This window comes from Limanda limanda, chromosome 23 (assembly GCF_963576545.1).
Source record: "Limanda limanda chromosome 23, fLimLim1.1, whole genome shotgun sequence".
NCBI classification, from domain to species: domain Eukaryota; kingdom Metazoa; phylum Chordata; class Actinopteri; order Pleuronectiformes; family Pleuronectidae; genus Limanda; species Limanda limanda.
The window spans coordinates 2,293,216-2,321,079 of record NC_083658.1 but is presented as its reverse complement, the minus strand read 5'-3'; the positions used below and the strand labels follow the sequence as shown (position 1 = coordinate 2,321,079).

Here is a 27,864-nt window from a genome sequence, read left to right as displayed (position 1 = left end):
ACGTCCCCGTGTGTCGCCTCGTTCTCCCACGTCTCTAAAATGGCAATGTGTCGAGGAATAACTTATCTATCACGGCGGGCGGCGGCACCAGATCCTCCAGCTTCAGGTAGAAAATCCTCTGCAGGCCTTGGATGCACAGAGTGCGCAGCTCAGGCAGCTTTTGTAATAGTCTGGACAAATGGTTGGACCAAGAGTCTGAGGCTCCGTCTGTGCACAAGCCTCCGTCCTTCAGGCACTTGACAACGTTGCTCTGCAGCTCCTCCACTCTCTTCGGCTCCTTTAGTCCGTGTCTCTCTGCAGGTCCATAAATCACAAAGAACCTATTAGATTGTTTATCGATCGATCATCTGTGGCCAATTCCAAAATCTCTAAATCCTAGAAAGTAACAGGCTGAACCTGAACGCAACATGAGGGGACGACTTTGAGTCCTTGACACTTGAAAACAACAAAGTGTGTGAGTGAATGAATTAAGTGTTTCTGAGTCTCACCGGTGACCAGCGCGAGGCTGCATATGCAGGAGAAGGTGGAGACGTCCAGGTTCATCCTCTGCAGGTTGGAGGAGAATTCCACGATGCTGTCGATCCACTCCCCGAAGCCCCGGAGGCACTGGAGCCGGTGCCACACCGAGCCATCGCAGAAGATCAGCTTCCCCTCCTCAGGGCTGGATCTGAAACGTGGGTGAAATGGAAACGTACAACCGGGGAGAATATAAATCACACTTCTATGCAAAAGACGGGTGCAAAGACACCTGTCACACATTGTGGGATCATTTCAAAAGAAGAGCTTCAAATTTCAGGCCCTATGATTTAAAAGTCCTCTTAACAAATCTAATTCTGCAGCTTCCAAGTGGTAGAAGTCAGGACCTGGGTGTGATATCAGCTTCTCTACCTGTATGAGAGGCGTAAAACAAAGAGCTCCAGGAAAGCCGAGTAGAAGAGCAGGTCCTGGTCGTGTTTGGGCAGAGCGGTGAAGCCAGGGACCTTCTGCGCCCACCCCCGGATCACCTCCATGGACGTGGTCAGGAGGGCGTAGAACTGCCGGACGTGCTGCGCCTCATCTCCCACAGGACTCCCGGGACTCTCCCTGAACTGCGACACGGGAAACGCCACCAATCAGAGCTGTGTTCTGTGTTTCAGGTTACAAGTGGAGCGGCCTATCGCCACCTCTTACTTTGGAGTAGTCGAGTTGAGAGGGTGGAGTGTTCGACTCCACGTGTGCCCTGGTGAGGGCGCTCAGGAGGCTGCTGCCGGGGGAGTCTGTGAGGCCTTTGGGTTTGGAGGGCAGGCGACCTCTCCGACCTTTCAGACCGTCGGTCCTCACCACTGCAGAGCACGTGGAGAAAGACGTGATGAATGGGGTTTCGATCATAGACTGAATCTAAAGAGGTTTGGAGGTGTGTCTCTTTACCTTCTTTCACCATCCCCACCGTGAGGCACTTCTGGAAGCGACAGTACTGGCACCGGTTCCTCCTGCGTTTGTCCACCGGGCAGCTTTTGGCAGCCAGACACACGTACTTGGCCTTTTTCTGCACTGTGCGCTTCATGAAGACAGGAGGAGCAGAATCAGTCAGAAGACAAAACCTGCACTTGACCTCAGTGTGATCATGTGTGAAAGCATCTGAGAACCGCCGCCGACATCTCAAAGAGGTTTTACGGCTCCAGAATGAGCCTGTGTGAGATGTTCTGGTGTGTGGAACCCTCTTTGTACGGTTCTCCACACAAGAACCGACCCTGGTTCCACACACGGATCCTTAAACGGTCCTTTTAAAAACCGCCAGCAGCGCTCTGCTCCTGGGGGCCGTGCGAGGCAGGATCAGGCATTCAGCTGGCGGACTGGGCGGTCTGGGTAAACACAGGGTCGTGGACATTCATAATTTGGAGAATCGCAGGGGGAATCTCCTCAGAGACAAGGGAGGGGAGGGGGGAGGGGGTATTGTGTTTTTATTCAGGGCACGTCAGAGGCCGTTTTCATGCAGGACATTTGCCCCTAAAACGCTGGTGTCAAGGGATCAGAACGTGCGTTTGAAGTGTAATGACCAATGTAGCAGGTCTCAGAGGGATTCTTATATTACAGACTATTACTAGAAATTAGGGTTTTAACAGGCGACAGTGAGGCCATGTGGAAAAGTGAATACATCAGTGAAAGAATGATCTGATCTTTAAAAGAACCAACTTCAATACAATGAAAGCTTAAATTCTGACAGCTGCATTAACCTGTTTATTATTGTAACCTGGAAACATTTTTAAATTCATCTGGGGAGCTTTACTTACTTTAAGTCCCATTTTACACCCAGAGGTAGAATAATTTATTGTTTTGTTTTTATTTTAACGTTTCCTTTTACTTGATTGATGAAATAGTCTGAGGTAATCGATGCAGTTTTAAATGGCTTTTGCTATTGAATATGATATATAAAAAAAAAAAAAAAAAAGTTAAATATTTCTGCTGGAACTATGTGAGCTAGCTTCATTAAAAAAACTACAGTATTTTTTAGCTTGACGTTTACTTCATATAATGTTTGAGGCTTAGTGCTCTAGAGCTCTTTAATCATTAAATTTCCTTTACTTCATCAGTGGACTTGAGAGGATTTAGAGTTGAATTTAAAGGGAAAAAAATGTAAATACTATAAAAAATCATTTGCTATTCAGTTATCCTTTTGATTTTAAGACGTGATTTGTTTTATCGGTGATGTTTAAAGGTTTTTATTGTGTGTAAATCTCCTGCAGTTTTCCCAGCAGTTTTTAAATGCAACTTCTAGTGAAACACAAACCTTGAAGAACCCCTTGCAGCCCTCGCAGGTGCGCACTCCGTAGTGCTGGCACGCAGCGTTGTCCCCGCACACCGCGCACAGCCCCTCCGTGCTCAAGGGTCCGCGGCAGGCTGGAGACCCCTGGTACTCCATGAAGGGGTGCGAGTGGAGAGGGAACCCCAGCGCCGGCTGCTTCCCCAGGCAGGTGGAGCCCAGACCCCCGGGACTGTCCAGCGGCTGGTGGGGGTCCAGGTTCATGGACACCCGGAGGGATCCGTCCAGCTTCATCTGGCAGGAGGAGACCCCCTGCTGTGCGTGCTTCAGGGAGAACAAGGAGAACCTGCACAGAGAGTTCTTCCTAGCCAAGTAGTCCTGACGCAAAGTGTACAGGGACCCGGGGTCGTCCCAGTCCCAGATGTGGCCGGCTGGAGTCTGGAAGCTGGTGGGGGGGTGCGGGGAGGGGGACCGGTAGTAGTACACCGAGCCCGGGGAGGAGAGCAGCTCCTCGGGATGGTACCTCGGACCCCCATCCTCCACCTTTACGCACGGCAGCTCCACCGGCACCTGGAAGAGGCACGGGGGCTTCACGTCGAACCCGGAGCTGTACGAGTCCACCAGGGGCCCGAAGCTGGGGCCCGAGGAGCCAGAGGACATCTCGCTGTTGGTGAGGTCCATGCTGAACTTCACAAACTCCGGGGTGAGGAGGTCGCAGCTGCTGTGGGAAGCCGGGCTGGCTCCGGGGGGAGAGGAGCCGCACTGGGTCTGGACGCACGGCATACTGGTCTCTGCACACCAGGAGGCACAAGTGGGTGAAGGAACTGGGTTCACTGCGAAATACAGCCTGTTGCATTCAGGAGTTTGAGTTATTTAAGTAAAAGGTGATTCAAATCTTACAGTAAATGTCGAAAAACACGTTTGTCTTTGTCACACAAATTATAATAAAACATTTAATTCAAAACTGTTCTTTTCCGCAGTTTTAAAGATCAACATGCTTAAAGAATGTAATGTAATTATTTATTACCTGAAGACTTGAATCGTCTTATGTTTCAGAGGAGCCTGTTTCCTGCAGGATTTGATTTCTGGAAACAAAATTAAAAAAAAACCACACCAGAGCGTCACTGGCAGGATTCAGACTGAACCGAAGCTGTTATTGTGATGCATTAATAATCAGAAAGTACCTTAAAGCTCCGTCCAGTGCAGCAGAGCAGTGATAATGATCCCATCTCTCCTCTGGAGCTGGACGTGTGAAACTCCCTCTTCCCTGCTCCAGCTCTGCTGCAGACTCACACCCACAATGTGCTTTTGTTTACGCGGTGCCAAACCCCGTTACGCACAAGCCACAGGAGGAGGAAGGGGGGGCACAGAAACCAGTTCATGTAATTTGGAAATAATGCTTGTGACCCACTTCTCTGCAGTTTGCGTCATATAGCTGTTAAATTGCCGTTTAATAACGTGTAAATCTATTATATCATGTGTAAGGATGTGTGTTGTGCTTTGAATCTTAAAGGGAAGTTTTTCACTGATCAGAATCAGATTCATCTTTTCTTTTATCTTTGGTAGAAAACAGCGAAAATGTCAGATTGCTTCACGCTGCTCAGCCTCTGGGCTCAGACCAGTGAAAGGTCCCAGTGTCTGTGAGTCAAGAGCCAGATGAGGAGGAGGCTACACATTCTGTGGTCAGGTTGTGCGTTTGCGTCGTTCTATTGTGGTGTTGTGGCTCCACCTCTGTGTGGACATTGTGTGTCTCTTACTGGTCTTTTTAAAGTCTCATTGTGTGGTTTTATGTTTTGGTGGTCGTGTATTTTAATCATTTTTCATCTATTCGTAGTATTTGCTTTTCTCTCCATACTTTGGCCATTTTGTGTCTTTGTAGTTGAGCCATGTGACCTTGTAGTTATTACTGATCTCTTTGTGGTTGTTGTTTATCTTTTTGTGGGGATTCTGGTTGTTTTGTGTCTCCAGGATATTTTTCGCATCTTTTTTGCAGATTCAGTCTTCCCAGCCTGGTGCAGGTCTACGAAACCAGTTAATGTAATTTGGAAATGATGCTTGTGACCCACTTCTCTGCAGTTTGCAACATATAGCTGTTCAATTGCCGTTTAATAACGTGTAAATCTATTATATCATGTTGTGTAAGGATGTGTGTTGTGCTTTGAATCTTAAAGGGAAGTTTTTCACTGATCAGAATCAGATTCATCTTTTCTTTTATCTTAAAAAAGCAACATTTTTCTGCATTTGAAAATGTCAGATTGTTTCACGCTGCTCAGCCTCTGGGCTCAGACCAGTGAAAGGTCCCAGTGTCTGTGAGTCAAGAGCCAGATGAGGAGGAGGCTACACATTCTGTGGTCAGGTTGTGCGTTTGCATCGTTCTGTTGTTGTGTTGTGCAGAGGTGTCAAAAGTATTCACATTCATTACTCAAGTAGGAGTATAGATACTAGGGTTTAAAAATACTTTTGTAGAAATTGAAGTATCAACTCGAGCTTTTTACTTAAGTAAAAGTGTAAAAGTACTGGTTTCAAAACTACCTCCTACCCCCTCCTCCAAAAAACACATTTATCTAAAGGCCATTATGACTATAATGTTATATTAAAATGTTATGTTGAAAAATGTGGGATGCACTAGTCTACCTGTTTGAACTGCAAATATGCCCATTGAAAATTATATAAAATTTTATTACAATGTAAATACATATATTGTTGGAAGAGACCTTTGGACTCAACACTACCAATAATCAAACTTGACTTAGAGGAAGTAAAAGTCGTAACAAGGTCGTGTTGCCTTTTTTTGTGTGTTTTTGAACGATGACAAACCGGAATGAAAACAAGCCAAAATGAAATAGGAGTAACGAGGCTATTTTTTAAATGTAAGGAGTAGAAAGTACAGATATTTGTGTGAAAATGTAAGAAGTAGAAGTAAAATGTCGTCTGAAAAATAAATACTCCAGTAATACCCAACATTTCTACTTAAGTAAGGTAACAAAGTATTACCGTTACTTGACACCTCTGATGTTGTGTCTCCATTGGTGTGTCTCCACCTCTGTGTGGACATTGTGTGTCTCTTACTGGTTGTTTTAAAGTCTCATTATAGTTGTGTGGTTTTATGTTTTTCTGGTCGTGTATTTTAATCATCATCTCTTTGTGGTATTTTGCTTTTCTTTGAGGTAATTTTCTCTCCATACTTTGGCCATTTTGTTTCTTTGTAGTTGATCCATGTGACCTTGTCGTTATGACTGATCTCTTTGTGGTTGTTTATCTTTTTGTGGGGATTCTGGTTGTTTTGTGTCTCCAGGGTCATCAAGCATTTGGGATATTTTTTTCTCCTTTTGTGTGCTGTTGACGTCCCTGTGGGTTTGTCTTTGGTCTTTTTCTGTGTATTCAGCGTCATTTTGATTTGTTTGTGTCCATTTTGTGTCTCTTTGGGTTGATTTGTTTCATTGTGCATCTTCTCTTTGTGCTCATTTTGCATGTTTGTAGTCGTTTTGTGTAACTCAGTAGTTTTTAATGTTTCTTGTAGCGTGTGATTTTACACGTAAAACTGAGTAAAATCCTTTTGGCTTGTGTCCATCAGATCCGCTCATTAATCCAACCATGACTGACAAGCAAACGACAGCTGGTGGCCCCTCAACCTTTATGATTGTCCTGGAGGAGGAAGAGGAGGATGGGGAGGGGGAAGGAGGAAGGAGGAGGAGGAGGATTGAGGTGGAGGAGCATGTGGAGAGGGATGGAGATGGAGGAGCAAGAAGGAGATGAGGAGGAAAGGAAGGAGGAGAGGAGATGGAGGGAGGAGGTGTGAAGAGGTAGGATGGAGGTCGGGGAGGAAGAAGGAAGAGGATGAAGGAAGGAGAAGGAGGAGGAAGATGTAGGGAGGAGGAGGAAGGATAAGGAATAAGGAGGAGGAAGAAGGAGGAAGATGGAGGGAGGAGGAAGGATTAGGATTAAGGAGGAAGATGGAGGAAGATGGAGGGAGGAGGAATAAGGAGAAAGATGGAGGAAGGAGGAGGAGGAAGATGGAGGGAGGGGGAAGAAGGAAGAAGATGGAGGAAATAGGAGGAGGAAGGAGAATGAAGAAGTAAGAAGGAGAAGGAAGAAGGAGGAGGAATGAGGAAAGATGGAGGGAGGAGGGAGAAGGAATAAGGAGGAAGATGGAGGAAGGAGAAGGAGGAAGTAGGAGGAAGATGGAGGAAGATGGAGGGAGGAGGAATAAAGAGAAAGATGGAGGAAGGAGGAGGAGAAAGATGGAGGGAGGAGGAAGAAGGAAGAAGATGGAGAAAATAGGAGGAGGAGGTAGAATGAAGAAGTAGGAGGAAGAAGGAGGAATGAGGAAAGATGGAGGGAGGAGGAGGAAGGAGAAGGAAGAAGGAAGAACACCACCGTTGTGCAGCCCCGCCCTCCCCTTACGTCGCCTCGAACACGATTGGTCGAGCTCGGCCCAGCGCCGCCCTCTGATTGGCTGCGGGCGGAGCCACGCCCCTAGGTGTGCACTTCCTGGTTGTCGCTGTCAGATACACAGAAGTTGATCAACAGCTGATGTCGTGAGTCCTGCTCAGCTTCACCTCCACGAACCTGTAAGTGACTTCCGCCCGCTTCCTGTCGCTGTGTGAACGTGTGTCTGTTCCGAGGGTTAACCGGAAAGAACCCGGAAGTGTGTGGGTGGATGTGTGTGACGTAGCGACCAGCTCCGTGTCAGGGAAGGACACGGGAGGTGAACCTGACGTCCTCCATCGCTTCCGGTCCGGGGGGTGTTTCCTCCTCTGTTAGCACGAAGCTAATCCACTGTGACAACACGGTGCTAACACACTACACGGTGCTGACACACAACACGGTTCTAACACACAACACGGTGCTGACACACAACACGGTGCTGACACACAACACGGCTTCTTCATGAGGAAGAGGAGGGTGAAGGATAAGAACCCCAGCTTCATCATGAGGAAGAGGAGGGTGAAGGAGGGGCAGCCCAGCTTCTTCATGAGGAAGATGAGGGTGAAGGAAGGGCACCCCAGCTGCATTATGAGGAAGAGGAGGATGAAGGGGGCAGCCCAGCTTCCTCATGAGGAAGAGGAGGGTGAAAGGGGCAGCCCTGCTTCCTCATGAGGAACAGGAGGATGAAGGGGGCAGCCCTGCTTCCTCATGAGGAAGAGGAGGGTGAAAGGGGCAGCCCTGCTTCCTCATGAGGAAGATGAGGGTGAAGGAGGGGCACCCCAGCTTCATCATGAGGAAGAGGAGGGTGAAAGGGGCACCCCAGCTTCATCATGAGGAAGAGGAGGGTGAAGGAAGGGAACCCCAGCTTCCTCATGAGGAAGAGGAGGGTGAAGGAGGGGCAGCCCTGCTTCATCATGAGGAAGAGGAGGGTGAAGGAGGGGAACCCCTGCTTCCTCATGAGGAAGAGGAGGGTGAAGGAGGGGCACCCCAGCTTCATCATGAGGAAGAGGAGGGTAAAGGGGCAGCCCTGCTTCATCTTGAGGAAGAGGAGGGTAAAAGGGGAACCCCAGCTTCCTCATGAGGGTGAAGGAGGGGAACCCCAGCTGCATTATGAGGAAGAGGAGGGTGAAGGAAGGGCACCCCAGCTTCATCATGAGGAAGAGGAGGGTGAAAGGGGAAGCCCAGCTTCATCATGAGGAAGAGGAGGGTGAAAGGGGCAGCCCAGCTTCATCAGGAAGAAGAGGAGGGTGAAGGAGGGGTACCCCTGCTTCATCATGAGGAAGAGGAGGGTGAAGGAAGGGCAGCCCAGCTTCATCATGAGGAAGAGGAGGGTGAAAGGGGCAGCCCAGCTTCATCATGAGGAAGAGGAGGGTGAAAGGGGCACCCCAGCTGCATTATGAGGAAGAGGAGGGTGAAGGAAGGGCACCCCAGCTTCCTCATGAGGAAGAGGAGGGTGAAGGAGGGGCAGCCCTGCTTCATCATGAGGAAGAGGAGGGTGAAGGAAGGGAACCCCAGCTTCCTCATGAGGAAGAGGAGGGTGAAGGGGGGGCACCCCAGCCCCAGTGGTTGATCTTCTGAACTGCAGCCTCAGCAGATTCCTGTCCCCAGGTGGCTCGGGGCTGATTATTGTCATATTTGTTCTTTGCAGGGTTTGGTAAAGAGCAGCCGGTGAAAGGGTGTGAGCACGTGAGGCCTGTGGCTGAGTGGGTTTGTGTTGTGTTGTGTTGTGTTGTGTTGTGTTGTGGTGTGTTGTGTTGTGTTCAGGAGGACAATGCACAGGCTCCGGAGTCCAGAGGTTTCCAGATGTAGACGAGAAACAGGAATAATAGGCTTAAATGTGACCTGCTTTAAGATAGGAAACGTCCCTGAGGCCACACTGAGGAGATTCAGGACGTTAAAGTATGAAAAGGACGTAGAAATACTCTAACACAACACAATGATAAATACAGCCAGGAAATACTGAGGGTATGTACATAATACACACCTTTCATATTATCTGTAGAGAAACGTGTTTGACTCGGGTACAGTGGCACAGATGATGAGATGAGTGAATGAGATATGATATTAAACTCTTATAAGTATATAGGTATATTTACTTATTTAATTCTACATTTAAAATACCTGAAACTTATATATTTTCTGGTGGTTTTAAGTGAATTTGTTTAATTTTAAATTGGTCAGAAATTGGCAGTAATGCGCAGATGTTTGGTGCAAATCTCTCGTGTTATGACGTCTGTGTAATAATTATTCAGACCAAACTGCTTGTTGACCTTTGTGCCATCTGTTGCTGAGTTGAACAGAAGAATCTGCTCAGCGTGGGTCGACTCCTTACACGTGCATCACTGTATGAATGCAGATATTTGGGGGCGTGTCTCTGGGGGGGGGGGGAGTGGAGGCCTCAACCTGGTGTCATGTTCGGCTCCTTACGCAACACAGGCTCATATAGAGACGCTGTAACTGGTGCTTATACTAAACTGGGAATACGCTGTTTTTTATAATTCAGATTTTTATCGGCTGTTTGGCGTCGAGTTGCAGAATCTGATTAAATGAGTTGAAGCTGTAAGTTTCTCTGTTTTCAGTCACAGTCTTTATATTAGATTAACTTTACTCTTAAAGTAAGTGAATCTGGGTTTTAAACAATCAGTGGATTGTTCAATGAAGTCATTTTTAAGAATCTATTGTTTGGTCTATAAATCTGTTTAGAATTAAAGGTCAAAAGTTTTATAAAGTCAGACATGACGTCTTTTTACTGTAAATTTACTCTCCTACGTGACAGAAAAGCTGCAAATCCTCACATCTGACGAACAAGAGAAAGTTTGTTCGTCCAAATGACCAATTAAATGAGTTGTTAATTGATCACGTCTCAATCGGCTAATTGATTAATCAGCTCTAAATATGGTACTTCCTGCAGGGACTCTCTGCAGGAATATTTTAAAGTGTCCTTATGTGAAAACTAAATGTCATCTGTGTAATTAGTCATTTATCACCGACTCTCACTGCATCTCACACAACAGTTAATTATCAAAGCGCAGACGCCTTCATCAACAATCCTTCCCAGTATCGAGTCATCTGTCACTTAGTGATTTCCACGAATCGAACTGTCTGATCATGTAGTGTTTTTAATGTCAAAACTGAAAACAAATGCGTTTAACCAGAGGGAGTGAGGTGTCCTCATCTTTATTTACTTCTTTAAAAACTTCATCACGACAGGACAGGGACACAGGTGGAAGCTGCAGCTGTATGATTAAGTTGTGGTCAGAGGTGTCAAGTAACAAAGTAAAAATACTTTGTTACCTTACTTAAGTAGAAATGTTGGGTATCTATACTTTACTGGAGTATTTATTTTTCAGATGACTTTTTACTTCTACTTCTTACATTTTCACGCAAATATCTTTACTTTCTACTCCTTGAATTTAAAAAATAGCCTCGTTACTCCTATTTAATTTTGGCTTGTTTTCATTCCGGTTTGTCATCGTTCAAAAACACACAAAAAAAGGCAACACGACCTTGTTACGACTTGTTTGATTATTGGTAGTGTTGAGTCCAAAGGTCTCTTCAAACAATATATGTATTTGTATTGTAATAAAATGTTATAATTTTCAATGGGCATATTTGCAGTTCAAACAGGTAGACTAGTGCATCCCACATTTTTCAACATAACATTTTAATATAACATTATGGTCATAATGGCCTTTAGAAAAATGTGTTTTTTGGAGGAGGGGGGGTAGTGCACTATAGGCCCCTGAGACGCGGCTTAAGAGTTTGTCCTTAATGGAATTTTTTTTTCCCTTACATTACTTTTACTTCTATACTTAAAGTAGTTTTGAAACCAGTACTTTTACACTTTTACTTAAGTAAAAAGCTTGAGTTGATACTTCAACTTCCACAAAAGTATTTTTAAACCCTAGTATCTATACTTCTACTTGAGTAATGAATGTGAATACTTTTGACACCTCTGGTTGTGGTGTAACAGGTTATAGGTTTGTCTCTAAGTTATGACTGGTGCTATAATCCGACACCAGCTTCCTGTCGGCGTGATCCCCATGTGAACCGTTGTTATGGTGTTGCAGCGTCTTGGATCCTCCCCCCCTCCCCCCCCTCCACCCACACTCGACTCCCTCTCTTTAACTTGCCTGCTTCACCTGTCAACTCAAAGCCTTCTAACCCGAGTGTCCCCGCTCTGTCTCCTCTCTGCACTTTACCCCCCCAGCGCCAACCATGGCGTACAGGAAGGCTCTGAAGCGGACGGCCATCATCGGCGGGGGGGCGGCCGCCACCTTCTTCGGCCTCTCGCAGTTAATCGAGTACAGGAAGATGAAGGTAAGATGGAGGAAGCCGCCCTGGAGCTTGTGTGATCATTCCACCACATCTTTGCTTCTTTTTACTTCTTGCATGATTTCAGTTTGCCAGAGTTGAGTTATGAGTTTATGAAACCTGGCTGTGCCCTTCCTGGTTCCAGGAGGGAGGAGCACGACAAGTCCTCTCTAGTTTTTTGGAATGTGTTTGCTTTTGCCCTGAAGGTTTCTGTTCCTTTTTGTATTTGTATTATTCTTTACAGATTGCTGTGCACGAGGCCACGTGCACTGGGTCCTGATCTGCTTAGAAACAATGAATAACTTAAAACTCAATGTATTTTCTTCTCAGGTTTTTCGCATCCGAATGATTTTTCTTCTACTTGTGTACATGTCCGACGAGTTTGTCTTGATTATCAAACTTTTAATTGGAGAGGTTTGTGGGGTTGAACAAATAGTCAAAGGTTGAGTCGGTGTGGAAAACACTGTGGCTAGCATAGCTTAGCATAAAGACCTGAGAGATCTAACCTAGCTCTGGCTGAAAGTCACCGCGACTCTAAAGCTCACGTCTTAAATGACATCCTCCGGGAACTTGTTGTTCTCCGAAACTCTTTTACTCTTGAATATTGACGATAAAACCTCCGGTGATAGAGAATAACAGATCGAGTGTTTGTCGAGGGGTTGAAGTCGAGGTCGGACGTTAGAAACCCAACGTTTGTCGTCCGGTCGAGTCTCCAAACCGAGCCACGGATCATCTTCATTATAAATAACCGCCCAGCAGCTGTTCGTCCCCTGACCTCTGACCTCACACAGGCCTGTTTTTAGAACATGCCGCTCAACTACATGCCAGACTTTATTTGACTGTACAACCTAATGTGAACTCTGTTTTGTGTCCCGGCGCGATAATGTCGTCCCTCTCCACCAAAGCCTGGATTGGTAAGCAAAGAAGTCGACCCTGATGAAATCTGATTATTTCACAATAGTTGATAATCATGCATGCGCCTGATCCCAGTAATTGCAATGCTGCTGAGAGGAATGTCCGTCTTGTCTCCTGTAGCGAAGGCCTGTGGCTTGAAGAAGTTTGCAAGGCAGCGGCCGATTGGCTGTTAGCATGAGCTTTGCTGTGCCGTTCAATGTCCTAACCTGATTACGGGAATAGGGGGGGCAATGCCGGGGCTTAATTCTGTGCCGATGTTTGTCTGTGTGCATCATCAAAAAATTGACAATGATTATATCATCTCCTTGTTTGCGGCCGCGGAGCCTCAATTACAAACGCCTACGGCCATTTGCAAGTCAAATCAGCGCGTTCGCCTCAAAGCAGCTCGATGCAATCAATCATTCATCTGAGAAATGAATAAATATCTCATCACAGGTGTGATTCACGTCCTCGTATCGGAGGAGCTGTGTGTTCCCCTCGTAGGTGTGATGATTTCTGTAAAGGGAATCATCCTGATAGTCAGACAATGGGCTGTAATGACGTCCAGAGCCTGGAGTGGGAGTGGTCCGGTGGGTTAGAGATGTGCACGCTGCAGCAGCAGGTCGTAGGAACCCGTAGCACAATCTGCTTTGCTTCTAACCGCAACCACTATATGTTTTTACTGTTTGTAGCAACACTTGTGAAGTAAAGGGAACAACGAGATATCATAAGCACAGTTATTTCCTAACACTCGGTGAAGAACAGCTTCAGAAAATCAGTTTGAGATTGAATATTTATATGTAAAGGGATAAATCAGCAAAGTTATCAAACCCTTAGTAAATGTAATCGAGGTTTAATGATACGGTTAAAAAAGAAAACACAAATATAACAGTTGAATTAGGAAATTAAACCATTGAAGTTCTCTATTGTTAATTCTGTGAAAGGTTCCTATCAGCTGATTCCTGATTGATAGATATATTGATCGGCTCTAACATCAGATACAGACGATTTGATCACTTATATTTTTCAGGCTGCTCTTCACTCATCGTGATACCAGTGGATGTATTTCCAGTCGTTATGGTTTTGTTCACACATCCTTTTCCATCCATTACAAGCAGATGCATCCTCACACTAATGTCATCATGATTCAGAACGATGCATCGGCCCATCTCACAGTCCAGTGCATGCAGCGTGCTTAGAATGTTTCAAACTGCAAGTGTTGCTTTATGTTTAAATAGATCTCAACATAGAAACTAACATAGAAATCTATTAACTCTGAAGTTGTGAGAGGCTGTGTGCTCATTGTGCGTTCCGGTCTCCAGACTCGGATGTCCCACGTGGCGGCGGAGGCGGAGCTGAAGGCGCCCTTCGCCCACGAGCTTCCCTCGCGGGCGGCGCAGCTCGCGGCGCTGCAAACCACCGAGGAGTTTGACGTGCTGGTGATCGGAGGCGGGGCCACGGGGGCAGGATGTGCCTTAGACGCTGTCACACGCAGTAAGCTCACCGCCGGCTGCTCTGACTGCTTTACACTGCCACCCCCCCCCCCCCCGGGGACCCAACAGGTTTCAAGTCTGTAATTGTCCCCGTGGAGGGAGAGGCCCGGCCGGCTGGTGGCGGTTTATAATGGTCTCGCTCGGAAGAGCAAAGGTCGTCACTGCAAATACACCTGATGGTTTGATAGTTCCACACTGACACAGTTTATAGTACTGGGATTTATGATATTCTCCCTCTCCCCTGTTTAGCTTGCTGCACATTTTTCTTAACACATAAAACATTTGTGTATCAGTGCTAGGGTTGCAAAATTCCGGGAATATTCAAAGTTGGAAACTTTCCATGGGAATTAACGGGGATATACGGGAATTAACGGGAATAAACTGTAAATGTTGTGGGTAATTTATACTAACTGTATTTACCTTGTCATACACAGACATAAATATAAACATTTTGTTGTGTCATAGGCTGATTTGAGCCCTGAGGAAACTTTGGGCACTTGACTATATGCTTCTGCATGGTTGTGTCATTCTTAACATAGGTCTTTGCACAGTATTTGCTAATGTACACAGCCTTTCCTTCTACATTGGATGGGGTGAAATGTCTCCACACATGAGAGAGTGCACGTGGCATTGTTCTGTAGAATAAGATGAGAAACAAGTTTGTAAAAAAACACTAATGCAATGCCAGAGATATTAATAGTTAGCCAAACAATTGGAATCGTCTGTAAACATATTTTACAATTGATGGATAAATGAATGGAAATAGTCTAGATGAACAGATGAACAATCCTCAATCAGCATGATAATATATTTTCCCCAGTAATATCATGGAAACTTACCTGACTAGTCCTTCACTCTACAGCAGGCCTCAGTAGCCCTGCTGTAGAGTGAAGCATGCTGGGAGTTATCTGTGCATGTGATGGAAGAATGCACAGTGGAGGGTTGAAACTCAACGTTCCATACATCTTTAAAATAGAGTTTTGAAGGATGTTTTTATTGCTCAGCATTTAAATTGTGTATTTATTTATTTTTTCAAAATTCCCAAAATTCCCGAGCTAAACTTCCCATGGAAAGTTTCCGGAAAGTTTCTGTAAATTTACCGGAAACTTTCCGCCCCTTTGCAACCCTAATCAGTGCAGCTTCTCTTGTTCTTTTCCTCGATTTAGACAAGTTCTGCTCGGTTGATATAAATAACTTCACTGCAGAAGAAGATTTATAACAAGTAGAAACTTTTAAACTAATTCTGAAAGTGCGGCGACTCATCTCACACGATGTTCCTCAGACCTGAAGACCGCCCTGGTGGAGAGGAACGACTTCTCCGCTGGGACGAGCAGCCGCAGCACCAAGCTGATCCACGGCGGCGTGCGCTACCTGCAGAAGGCCATCATGCAGCTGGACTACGAACAGGTTCCTCTTCCTCTTTTCATTTCTCCTCTTCATCCTCGCCTTGTTGCCGCTGTTGCGTCATCTCGTTTCTTACGTCTCATCAGTACATGATGGTGAAGGAGGCCCTTCATGAGCGAGCCAACCTTCTGGAGATCGCCCCTCACCTGTCGGCGCCACTACCCATCATGCTCCCTGTTTACAAGTGAGTGTCAGACTCTGGTAGAAGGTTCCAGTCTTATCGTCCACTCACTGTTAGCTTTTCCTATCACACACTGAGGCTCTGCAACCTGCCCAAGGACATGTCACCTGTGGCCTGACTAGCTGAGGATTATACAACCCCCCCTCTACTTAGTGGACGACTCACTTTACCTCCTTAGTCCACAGAATGAATATAAGTGAGCTCAGGACACGAGGACAAGACTTTGAATGATGTCTAAAAGAGCAAATGATCCTTTCCAAGGTGGTGGAAGCTGCCTTACTACTGGGCCGGGATCAAGATGTACGACCTGGTGGCCGGGATCCACTGCCTGAAGAGCAGCTACGTCCTCAGCAAGACCAAGGCCCTGGAGAACTTCCCCATGCTGAAGAAGGACAAGCTGGTGGGAGCCATCGTCTACTACGACGGTGAGTCAGCGGCTTCGTGAATGTTCACAGAGACACGAGCGTGTTTGGAGAGTAAATCTAACAGGAGCGCGTTCGCTTTATTTTCTGTAAACACTGAAAGGAGACAGGCGGGTCAGTGCTGCTGCTTCTGTTCTTTTCACTGTTTTCTCTTCTCGCTGCCGACGACTGGAAAGGAAACAGATGATTTTAAAGTAGAGCTAAATGTTCTTGAGCCTTTTTGTGCTGAAAGTGACAACTTTTTAAATATCAAATCCCTGTACCCAAGTTTCAAATTGTTATGCTGTGACTCGGCTAAAAGCCAACAAGTAAAATAAATAACACCCGAACAGAAAAGACCAGTGTTCAAGAGGAGCAACTGTTTTCTTTTTGATTTGACCTTTACGTTTGTGAGAAAACTCAGTGGACGTCAAGGACCTGACTTTAAAAGTGCAAACCTGAAAATCTTAAATTCCTAAAAGGAGGAATCTGCACCGTGAACAACGTGTCCTGTTAGAGAAAGTGAAGGATTAGAGACGTCCCTCTGATGTGACTCCTGCCCGAGGCGTCCACATGTCCACTGGTCCCTGACAGAACGTGTTGACAGGCCGGTGGGAAGCCCCCCCGCCCCGGGGAAGTAAAGGTTGCGTGTTCGCCGGGGGGGTGCGGAGCAGAATCATACATATGCTGAGTGTGAGGAGATTCTCGTCCCTCGGGCGCCGTCTCCTCGCCGCCACCGCAAAGAACAACTGTGTCTGCGGGTGGTGTGTGTGTGTGTGTGTGTGTGTGTGTGTGTGTGTGTGTGTGTGTGTGTGTGTGTGTGTGTGTGTGTGTGTGTGTGTGTGTGTGTGTGTGTGTGTGTGTGTGTGTGTGTGTGTGTGTGTGTGTGTGTGTGTGTGTGTGTGTGTGTGTGTGTGTGTGTGTCGTCTCACACCAAAGAGCTTGTGTTTTAGTTTTGAGGATTTTACTGTTTATTGTATCTCACAGTTAAGAACAACCGATAAGACGAGAGCGAGGCTGATGTGGATTTGACTGATCTCTAATATTTTGGCCGATGTTTAAACAACAATTCCTCAGATGTTGTTTGTGATTGAAGCTTGAAATTTGACAAGAAAAGCAGAAATACACCGCTACAACCAAATATTGTGTAATTTTATTAAGCCAATAAACTTGTGTTATTTGTAAATGCACCTTTTCCTGCATTTATATTCAAACTGGAGGTTTTTATCTCCGATATAAGTGGATTTGCTGCCGGCTGGAAAAAACAGGAAAGAGCGTTTCCTTAGTGCGAAGCAGCACATGTTTGATTTCCTCCTCCAGCGCCACCTGCTCCGAGGGGGCAGACGGGGCCGGGATGGTGGAGGGCTGGGGCGTCTTTTCTCCAATTATGCCGTCTGGAACAATCACGCCCGTGACATTTGGAAATCTGACCTTCTCTCCTGGCGGTGAGCGGCGGCGGCGGTCGGACGGGCTGAGCAGCAGCCACTTCCTCCCGCTGTCTTGGTTACCGCCACCAGCAGCAGCATCTTTTATTCTCAGACACAGGGGAGCGAGTGTGTGGCCTCACTCACCCGTGCTCTCTGAGTGAGCTGCTCGGCTTCATGTGGTTCAGTGTCGGTGCATTACTGAGGTGTTGGTAATATCCTGACCCCTGACCCCTGACCCCTGAGGTAGAAGCATCATGTGGTACAGCACCGGTCTGGACTGAATCAACGCTTTATTATTTAAACTAAGACTGAATTAATATGATCCTGTTTTATTATTCAGAAACCAGAGGTGTCAAGTAACGAAGTAAAAATACTTTGTTACCTTACTTAAGTAGAAATGTTGGGTATCTATACTTTACTGGAGACTTTTTACTTCTACTTCTTACATTTTCACACAAATATCTGTACTTTCTACTCCTTACATTTAAAAAATAGCCTCGTTACTCCTATTTAATTTTGGCTTGTTTTCATTCCGGTTTGTCATCGTTCAAAAACACACAAAAAAAGGCAACACGACCTTGTTCCGACTTTTACTTCCTCTAAGTCAAGTTTGATTATTGGTAGTGTTGAGTCCAAAGGTCTCTTCAAACAATTTATGTATTTGTATTGTAATAAAATTTTATAATTTTCAATGGGCATATTTGCAGTTCAAACAGGTAGACTAGTGCATCCCACATTTTTCAACATAACATTTTAATATAACATTATGGTCATAATGGCCTTTAGAAAAATGTGTTTTTTGGAGGAGGGGGGGTAGTGCACTATAGGCCCCTGAGACGCGGCTTAAGAGTTTGTCCTTAATGGAAATTTTTTACTTTTACTTTTATACTTTAAGCAGTTTTGAAACCAGTACTTTTACACTTTTACTTAAGTAAAAAGCTTGAGTTGATACTTCAACTTCTACAAAAGTATTTTTAAACCCTAGTATCTATACTTCTACTTGAGTAATGAATGTGAATACTTTTGACAGCTCTGTCAGAAACACAATTCTCCCTCTGCTCCGTCCCGTTCAGGGCAGCACAACGACGCCCGGATGAACCTGGCCATCGCCCTCAGTGCTGTTCGCTACGGCGGCGCCGTCGCCAACTACACGGAGGTGGTTCACCTGCTGAAGACAAAAGACCAGGAGACGGGCAAGGAGCGTGTGAGCGGCGCCCGCTGCAGGGACGTCATCACCGGTGAGGCGTGGCCTCAGGTTTATCTTTACCACCTTTAAGAAAACCATATTTGACATGTCAAATCAGTAATCGTATTCGTAGGAAGTTAATCGTCCTCTCAGCTTCTACTTTGTGATGTTAGATATAAAATGTAATAAAGTAATTTATGATGCCGTTATATTTCAGAGGCAAAGGTCAACGAGAGCTGCAGTTGAACTCGATATGTTTTTACAACTTATTTGAATTGTCCGTCTTATCAACAGGAAATGAATTTGACGTGAAGGCCAAGTGTGTGATCAACGCCACCGGCCCGTTCACCGACTCCGTGAGGAAGATGGACAACCAGGAAACCCCGAACATCTGTCAGCCCAGCGCCGGCGTCCACATCGTCATCCCCGGTTACTACAGGTGATCCCACGCCGTCTCGACTTAAGCGCTGACATTAATCTTTATTTAAGTTCCCTTCTTTTCAAATGCATTAACTGGTGCACATTATTCCAGTGTGTTCTCATTCCTCTGTGTAAACGCCGAGCTGGATAAACTGTCCTGTGACCTATACTTCCATGCACAGAGCACCGCTCTCTGGTTGAGACACGGCGCCGCGATAGAGAGGTTCTGTGGAAGTTGAGGTTTTTTAAAGTTCAGCGAAGCTTATTGAGTGAAACCCGAGGGAGCGCGAGCCCTTTGAGCGGCGGCAGAAATGCCAACCACCTAATTCTCTCGTCTTCCTCCTGTCGTTTCTCCATTTTTCCTTCTAACTCCTCAATTCTATCATCTGCTCATTATCTCCCCTTTTGGTTTTTCCTGTCCTTCAAAGCTTCACCTGACACATTCAGTAAATTAGATATTATGACCACAACCTGCTGCCACTTATACATTTGTGTTTCGTGATGAATCCGACAGTCCCGACAACATGGGTCTGCTCGATCCGGCCACAAGCGACGGACGTGTCATCTTCTTCCTGCCGTGGGAGAAGGTGACCATCGCCGGCACCACCGACAGCCCCACCAGCGTGACGGCCCACCCGATCCCGGGGGAGGACGACATCAACTTCATCCTGAACGAGGTCCGCAACTACCTCAGCCCGGACGTAGAAGGTACCAGCCTTCCTCTCTCTCTCTCCTCCGTCCTGAGCAGCACAAAGTCACTGACCTTGTTTTTAAGAAGAAGAAGACGTTTCTGTAACACTCCCTCTGGTGACTGTGTGTGTTTGTGTTGTTGTGTTGTTGTGTCGCAGTGCGGCGAGGTGACGTGCTGGCAGCGTGGAGCGGCATCCGTCCCCTGGTGACCGACCCCAACTCCAAAGACACTCAGTCCATCTGCAGGAACCACATCGTCAGCATCAGCGACAGCGGCCTGGTCACCATCGCCGGTCAGTTTCAAGGTTTGAACAGATTCATCTTTTACTTTAAACCTTTTGATATTAACGCCCGGCGTCCGTCCTCGTCCAGGTGGGAAGTGGACAACCTACAGGTCCATGGCCGAGGAGACTCTGGACGCCGCCATCAAATCCCACGGCCTCTCGGCTGAACCCTGCAAGACGGTGGGTCTGATGCTGGAGGGCGCCAAGGGCTGGACGCCCACGCTCTACATCCGCCTGGTGCAGGACTACGGCCTGGAGCAGGAGGTGAGACGCCACGGCCACAAACAATCCCACCAGCGGAGTGAACCCTCAGTGGCTGAAGCCAGACGAGTTCAAACACGACATGAGGGTAGAAACCTGCACTTTCAGGCCGGAATCTTCACTATAAAGTCAGGAAGGAAAAGCCCCAGAGAACGAGTGATTCTGTGCAGCCACAGCAACTCTTGAAGGTGACCTAGGTTGAGGTTTTTGTCTCTTTACAGACACAAAGATGCTGTTCACAGTTTCTGCTCCACATGAAATAGTTTGAGAAAGAAATATCTTCATCAAGATACAACCTTTAGAAAGACGGGAACTATTTCCTCAGCAGCAGCAGCAGCGCCGCCGAGAACAGTTGTGACTTCCTGAAACATTTTCAGCGCAGTGAGGTGTAGAGAGAGGAGACCTTTAACTACCTACTGTACACACAGACACACACACAGACACACACACACACACACACACACACACACACACAGAGACACACACACACACACACACACACACACAGGTTCCTCTGCAAACAAGCCTGTAGGAGACAGTCACTCTCTTCCTCAGCAGCCGTGGATCTGACATTAAAGCCGCTGCTGTAACAACGCTGACATTTCTTCTACACAAAAGACTGGACACACGTGGAGACGCTCTGTTCGCTGAGCAGCGTATCGCCGCCATTAAGTCGGGGCGCATCGATTTACATCAGCTACACGCCATCTCTCCGATAATTGGCCTGAGCGTTTTCATTAAAGCCAGTAGGACATTGTTTCATGAAGAAAAAGTGCCGGAGCGTCTTCAGTACACTTACTCCTCATTAGAGGCATCCGGCCGCGGCTCTGGAATATTCCTAAAAGGTCACTGTTGATATTTGGACAACGTTTGCCCTTTTGAACATGATCGGCAAGCCGCCGCCATCTGAATAGCAAAGAGCGCTCTGGTGTTCTTTAACACATGACGCAGCATCGACACAGTGGCGCTAGCGTTTATCGCTGGGCTCCGAGGAGCTGGGATCGATCCTGTGAACACGAAGGAGACGTGTTGTTTAACCTGTGACCTTAGGGTCGTGGGAAGCAGCGGAAGTAAATAAACTTAAAGACAACAAATCAAAACTCAAATAATCTGACACAGAGTCAATATTGTGTCTTCATTTCTAACATTTATTTCTTTACTTTAATTTGTGTTTCATGTTTCTACTATATTTTACTTACTATGAGTCATTTTTACTCGTATTTTCGGGACATTGAATGAATTTTTCAAGCTTGAATTTTACTCTTTGTCTTCTCCACTGACCGAACAGGGAGTTTTCTGTCAGGACCTTGTGTTTTTACATATTGACGTATTACCTGTGCTGTGTTTTTTGTTTTAATCAGTTTACATGGTTTTATTAGTTAGATTTTTTCCCTTTCTGAGTAATCATATGTTTAATTCAGGAGATCAATAGTGTGTACCGAATAGATAATGTAGCTTGTTGGAAACTTCACTGGTGGTATCATGATTAAAGTTGTCAAATTGGAAAAAGTCCAACCTATCCCAGTATTGAAAATCTTAATTGGTCCTGCATCAATATCCCTGTTTGTGTTGCAACACTGATTCAAATTGGCAAAGTCTTTTTTATTTTTTTTCATGCAGACAATGTTGAAAAGGAAATGAAAATTAAATAATTTTCATCTCCTTCTTTCGTCTCCTCTTCTCTCTGCTCAGGTCGCTCAGCACTTGGCCGCCACGTACGGAGGGAAAGCGTTCGACGTGGCCAAGATGGCTCAGGTCACAGGGCAGCGATGGCCGATCGTGGGCAAGCGCCTGGTGTCCGAGTTCCCGTACATCGAGAGCGAGGTGAGGTGCGACGCCATGGAGACGCCTCAGTTGTGTCTCACAGCTTCATATCTCACCCGTGTGTGTGTGTGTGTGTGTGTCTCTCCCTCAGGTGCTGTACGCCATCAAGGAGTACGCCTGCACCGCCATCGACGTCATCGCCCGGCGGACGCGCCTGGGCTTCCTGAACGTGCAGGCAGCCGACGAGGCGCTGCCACGCATCGTCCAGATCATGGCGAAGGAGCTGAGCTGGAGTCAGGAGAGGACGACGGTGGGCTTCCACTAAAGGTTCATCTGTTACCGTGGGAGATACAGGAAGGAGGAAATATTCACTTCTCTCTCTCTCTCTCTGTGTGAGCATCAGGCTGAACTGGAAGCAGCCAAGAAGTTTCTGTACCAGGAGATGGGCTACAGGTCTCGATCTGAGCAGCTGACCAGGACGTCCGAGATCAACCTGGACTACCAGGAAGTCGTCAGGTCAGGAGATGCTGATTGGTTCGGACCAGGTCGACCTCTGTGACCTCTGTGCTAATAACTCATGTTTGTTTGACAGATACAAGAAACGCTTCCACAAGTTTGACACAGAGAGCCGAGGGTTCATCACCACGGTGGACGTCCAGCAGGTTTTAGGAGTAAGCTTTTCCTTCTCTCTCTCTCTTTGTGTCTTTCTTCCCTCACACGTCTTCCTGATCTATTATTGATCCTCCTTTTTTTTCCCCCTCTTCTCTAAAGAGCATCAACGTTCACATCGACGAAAACGCGCTTCATGAAATCCTCAACGAGGTCGACGTCAACAAGAACGGACAAATAGAAATAGACGAGTTCCTGCAGGTACGTGACAGATGTCGAGTCGCTGTCAATGAAAGTCTCATTGTGTTAAACACATGTTATAATTATTTGGATTAGAAATCTGCATTTTGACTATTTGAGTGTGTTTCCAATAGAAATACTGATTCCTACAGGTCTGTGTCCTCAGAGAAAGTAAATGTCAGTTTGGTTTGAGTCACGAACATCTTCTGCTTCATCAGTTGTTGCGACAGCTCGACTGTTTCCAGGAGAAATCCACATGTGGAAGGAATGTTTTGAATTAAGGAGGATTCGGCTCAAAGTGAAGAAAATGAGTTGTCACATTGGAAACGGACAAATATTTTTTCTCCTGTGGATATTAAAAATAAGACTTTGGTGAATCGTTGACAGATTTTAAAAAAGGGATAAAGAATTTGCAGCTTGAACAGCTTCTGTCTTCTGCAGAATCCTGGATTCAAATCCTGAAATTCAGCTTTTTATACACTAAATATTTGTTTTCATATAATAGATATTAATTCTCAACGTGTCTTCAGTCGTGTGTTTTCTGTGGTTGTTCCTCGTGTTCCTCGCTGCCACGTTCTCTCTCTGGTCTGGAGTTGTGGTTAAAAACAAATTGTCCAGCAGAGACGTGAAGGTGTGAAGTCTGAGCCACAGGTTGGAGCTGATGAGGCTAATGAGAGAGAGGAGTGATGGTGTAATGAGGCCGGAAGTGCGTCCGCTGCTAAATCACTTCCTCCCAGCGTCGTCAGGTTGGAGCTCGGTGACAGGGGGGGGGGGGGGGGGGGTTTGGTCCTCGTTAGTGGACGAGTCTTTTCCCAGAAATCAGCTGGAGTCAAAATACCTGAAGTAGGACGGAGCTGGATCTTTATTTAATTCATGTTGTGTGTTTTCATGTTTCTGCCTGTGTTGCTCCGCCCGGCCGTGGACGACTTAGGGACGACAAGCAGGTAGTGAAGCGCCAGTGGGGGGGGGGGGGGTCGGCCGCTGTCGCCCCCCCCCCGAGTCAACAACCATTAACAACAGAGATACACAACTTTCCTCACACAACTAAAAACTGGTCCAACAAGTGTTAAAGCTGCACTAGGTGACTTCACGTGTTAGTGACACCAAATCCCATGAAAAGACCAAATCAGTAAATATATAAATATGTATTAAGGGGAATTTATTTATCTCTGTAGCTGAAAACATCACCAATACATTTTATTTGTATTATTTAAGTCCTGAATTGTAGTTTGTTAAAACAGAATGTATTCATTTATTTACAGATCTGATGCAGACAAATAAACAAGATAAATAAATGTTATAACATAATTTTAAATGATTAGATTAAATTTGTAAGATTAAATTCAACAGTATTTCTTCTTCTTCTTCTTCAACTAAAAACAACAGACAATCGACACGTGTTTGTTCCTTTCATGGGTTGTGGTCGACAGTGAGAGAAAAGTAGAACAAGGTGAACATGTGAAGCTGCCTCTTCACACACGAGTCACACGCCTGGTTCAGCTTTGACACGTGAAGAACACGGCTGGTGCTGGTTTCACATGTGACGGTGGTCGGACGCCTCTGGAGTCTGTGGGGATTTCACACAAGTGTCGTGCGTGGTAATTATTTCCTGCCAGTGTGACATGTTAACCTTCCCCCCCCCCCCCCCCGCTCTGTGTGCCGTGTTTCCTCCGCTGCAGCTGATGAGCGCCGTGAAGAAGGGCCAAGTGTCGGACAGCCGGCTCGCCATCCTGATGAAGACGGCGGAGGAGACTCTGGATAAGAGGGGCCCGGTGACGGTGGACCGCAGCGGGGGCGGAGTCTGAGCACGCTGGATTGAAGGGACGCAAAGGAGAAGGTGGTAATGACAACAACAACAACAACACAACATGCAAATGGTGCTATTTGAATGACAATGCAGCAATCAAGCACACGGGCGGACGGACTCAGCCACACTCCTGATTCCTGAGGGGGAAAGAGAACCTGATGATCCAGGGCAGATTCTCAAGAGTCGATGCTGTTTGTATGTTTCTCAACATCCGGTGCCTCAGAAATCACACAAACCTGTTTTATACTCTGTCTTTCAAACTGTTTAAATTGCCTCTGCAGCGCCTCCAGCACTCCGTCTCTTAAACTTTATTCTTTTCAAGCGACGCAGCTTTCGAGTCTTTGGTCAAGTTTGATTTCTCGGGTTCATCGTTTCCCCTCAAAGTTTCCTGGAGAGAATTTGTCTGAAAGGACAAAAGAGAAATGCTTGATAAACACCAATATCTGGATTTTCGGACAGAGAGGATGAAAACACAACGTCCCTCCAGGGAACTTTGGTGGAAAATGTCCTGTAAATCAAATCCTCACTGACGTGTCGGTGTGTAGTTTCTGATTTGTGCACTAGTGGTTTAATATTTAATATTTAATGGGTTTTAAAAAGCACTCTGAGACGTTTCTGAACCTTTTCTGTTGCCTCTTATTTGTCTTTTAGGGTTTTTAAACAACTGATCAGGGTTAAATGTAAAAATCATTTAACATCTATTTGTCCAAATGGCTTTCCAGCGAACTACTGACGTTTACATGACGAGGTTTCAAGCTTTAGCTTCTAAATCACTAATGTTACTGTTCTTTCCATATATGTTTATTTATTCTTTTCTCCTCATACGCAGAGATTATAGATTTTAACTATATTTTAAAGTGTATCTCTAAATCAGGATGTTTTTATTGCTACACGTTAACTTTATTCTCTAAATAATTCAAAGCTAAATCTACATTTTGCAGAAAGTATTTTATTTTATTTAGTGTTTGCTTCTCTTTTGGATTGAGCCGCTGTATTGACGCACACTCAGTCTATGGGACTGGTCTATAACCTGCATGCTGTCAGCTGATTGTCATGAGAACTTTAAAGCAGATTAATGTCGTTGCATGTTTGGTTTTAAAGAGTTTGGTGATTTTCTTCTTTTAAAGGGTCTGAATGTAGAGATTTACCTTCACGTGCCTCAGATATGACACTTAACTATTTACACTCTGTGTCACAAACAAGTGCAACAAATACAGGAAGTAATGTTGAGATATTGATCATTTATAAGAGTTATTGTAATAGGAAATGTGTTTGAAATGCATTGTATGTTTATACCTGTGAGAACTGAGGCCTGTTGTAAGGGACGAGTGTTTTAATAGAAACACTAGTTTGGTTATTAGATAGTTGTCACTCCAAAAGGGACTTTTATTTTGAAGGGCTGAGGTGTCACTGAAATCTGGATGATTAAAAAAACAAAACAATATGTCAATATTTTAGTTATATTTATGGATTGGAAGGACGTTGAAGTCAGATTCTTATGTTCCCACCTTTATTTGTGCGCTTATTTTTATCTGAATTAAAAAAGTAAATAAAGTAGGTGGACGAAAAAAGGATCAAATTGATTCCCAGCCCTTTTAATGTGTTAGATTTAATATATTTAAGTATATTTACGCTGCCTCCCCCCCTCACCACAGGCCTGTTGTCAGTCTTTTATTTTGAAAGGCTTGTATTTGTATGTGTGTGCACTGTGCTTCCTTATTGCCTTCATTTATCCTCATGAGCAACTGCAGATGTGCAGATTTTCTGTTGGACTCATTTTTATGCAGTAAACCGAATCATTCCATTCCTTCTATGTACCAAACGCACTGTTACTGAAGTGTGTGTGTTGTTGTGTGTGTGTGTGTGAGTGTGTGAGAGTGACACAACCCTTCAAACTGCCAACTCCGGCTCGTCAACAATCGCTCATGGGCAGCACCACGTTCATCCTGATGTTTGATTGTCTCCTGCAGGATGAAATTTCAGCTTTATCCCGACTCAAAGAGAATCATGTTCCTGGTTCTTCTTCCTCTTTTCCTCCAGTGCAGAGGCCGAGTCGTCAGGTCTGAAAAACGAGCGAAGGAAACAAAGTCATTATCTCATTAAATGTATCTGGTTGCTTGAAAAGCTTTTGTGTGTTTCTTGTGAGCATCGTTGAAACCTGGCGTCAGAACGACGGGAACCGGACACATTCATTTGTTTAGTCGTTATTTGTTTGGGTTTATTGTCTCATTTCTTCTGTCGGATTATTTTAAATATGTATCTGTCTTTTATTTCTTAAAACCTCAAGTGTCTCACCACAAGGTCCATTTAGTTCTGGAGCTTTAGATCAGATGACATGATCTTCATCTGTAGATTGAGTTTATTTTATTGAATTAGTCAATAAAATATCCTAATATAATCTGTATTTGTTTTATTTATATCTTCGTATATGAAGTAAATGTGTAAGTAATTGTAATTCAGCTCCAGAACAGCCTCTAAGTAGACGTGGAGCTGATATTGTTTCCTTTACTTTCTGACCGTATCCTCCATGTATTTCCTGCTCTACCTCTCCTGTGTTTGTGAAATGAAGTGAGAGTCGGTGTAAATAGAAACCTCATCTCTGTCCTGACGGATTCAGTTTCCCGTGAGGTGTAAACTCAGGTTTCACGTCGGCTCTCACACGGATTGAAGTACACGAGCACACGCTGAGTGAAAACATCCTTTTCTCCTGAAAGGTCACAGTGAGATTTGAATGACAGCTTGGAGTCCGGGGCTCATATTACAATCTGCAGCCGGCGTCCCTGGGAAAGTACGGTGGGGGGGGGGCAGTTAATTGTAATGAATAATGGGACAAATGTTGGACATCACCACCGATGCTCTGTTTCAGTCTCTGGAGGATCATGACTGTGAAGGCCGAGGTGTCCGTATGCATGCTAATTGAAAAGTGGGGATGACTAAGACAGAGTGAGTGTATTCACATTGAATTCAGATTCTTGTCTCTGTTCTGGAGACACATGGACACTGAAAACATCCCCCCCCCCCCATCCCGACTGGGAGGACAGGTGATGATGCTGAGGAGACAGGAAAGAGGGAGAGAATGTCGGCTGAACCCTGAAATGTGTTCGGAGGTGAGATAACAGCTCAGTCCCTTCTTTGACCTCCTCTGTGACCTCCTCTGTGACCTCCTCTGTGACCTCCACTGTGACCTCCAACTCGCTCCTTCACAGGCTTTTCAGCTTCCAGCTTCTCCACCGGAAACTCTTTCAGGCTGCGTCTCCATGGACGCCTGCCAGTCAACGAGGAGGAAAGACTCCCTGGATGTTGTGGGTTCCATGGATTTTA

General features: G+C 45.6%; 2 protein-coding genes across 2 annotated transcripts in view; one reads left to right on the top strand and one right to left on the bottom strand.

The window, feature by feature from the left end:
• gpd2 (glycerol-3-phosphate dehydrogenase 2 (mitochondrial)) overlaps nucleotides 1-26,667 on the top strand; it is a 34,269-nt gene extending 7,602 nt beyond the window's left edge. Inside the window, exons 5-21 of the mRNA XM_061066944.1 lie at nucleotides 11,379-11,488; nucleotides 12,388-12,396; nucleotides 13,699-13,870; nucleotides 15,152-15,276; nucleotides 15,360-15,457; nucleotides 15,716-15,879; nucleotides 18,356-18,520; nucleotides 18,763-18,907; nucleotides 19,403-19,596; nucleotides 19,737-19,871; nucleotides 19,951-20,126; nucleotides 21,816-21,947; nucleotides 22,039-22,197; nucleotides 22,291-22,403; nucleotides 22,480-22,558; nucleotides 22,659-22,757; nucleotides 24,416-26,667. Of these exons, the coding sequence (XP_060922927.1) occupies nucleotides 11,387-11,488; nucleotides 12,388-12,396; nucleotides 13,699-13,870; nucleotides 15,152-15,276; nucleotides 15,360-15,457; nucleotides 15,716-15,879; nucleotides 18,356-18,520; nucleotides 18,763-18,907; nucleotides 19,403-19,596; nucleotides 19,737-19,871; nucleotides 19,951-20,126; nucleotides 21,816-21,947; nucleotides 22,039-22,197; nucleotides 22,291-22,403; nucleotides 22,480-22,558; nucleotides 22,659-22,757; nucleotides 24,416-24,541 (2,193 nt within the window). The 5' untranslated portion in view covers nucleotides 11,379-11,386 and the 3' untranslated portion in view covers nucleotides 24,542-26,667. The remainder of the gene's footprint in view (nucleotides 1-11,378; nucleotides 11,489-12,387; nucleotides 12,397-13,698; nucleotides 13,871-15,151; nucleotides 15,277-15,359; nucleotides 15,458-15,715; nucleotides 15,880-18,355; nucleotides 18,521-18,762; nucleotides 18,908-19,402; nucleotides 19,597-19,736; nucleotides 19,872-19,950; nucleotides 20,127-21,815; nucleotides 21,948-22,038; nucleotides 22,198-22,290; nucleotides 22,404-22,479; nucleotides 22,559-22,658; nucleotides 22,758-24,415) is intronic.
• On the bottom strand, nucleotides 35-3,523 carry LOC132996627 (nuclear receptor subfamily 4 group A member 2-like). Its single transcript, XM_061066940.1, has 6 exons — nucleotides 2,768-3,523; nucleotides 1,408-1,537; nucleotides 1,171-1,322; nucleotides 889-1,088; nucleotides 489-667; nucleotides 35-294 (listed from the first exon to the last, which is right to left on the bottom strand). The coding sequence occupies exons 1-6, from the start codon at nucleotides 3,521-3,523 to the stop codon at nucleotides 35-37; spliced, it is 1,677 nt and encodes a 558-aa protein (XP_060922923.1).
• Nucleotides 26,668-27,864: the final 1,197 nt, after the last annotated feature.

Bases quoted from the DNA above. Each gene is read 5' to 3' on its own strand.
- LOC132996627 (XM_061066940.1), bottom strand. From the start codon at position 3,523: ATGCCGTGCGTCCAGACCCAGTGCGGCTCCTCTCCCCCCGGAGCCAGC. The intron at 1,323-1,407 runs GTAAAGAGACAC...CGTGCTCTGCAG, and splicing joins GGTGGGGATGGTGAAAGAAG to TGGTGAGGACCGACGGTCTG. The intron at 1,089-1,170 runs GTAAGAGGTGGC...CCCGTGTCGCAG, and splicing joins CTCAACTCGACTACTCCAAA to TTCAGGGAGAGTCCCGGGAG.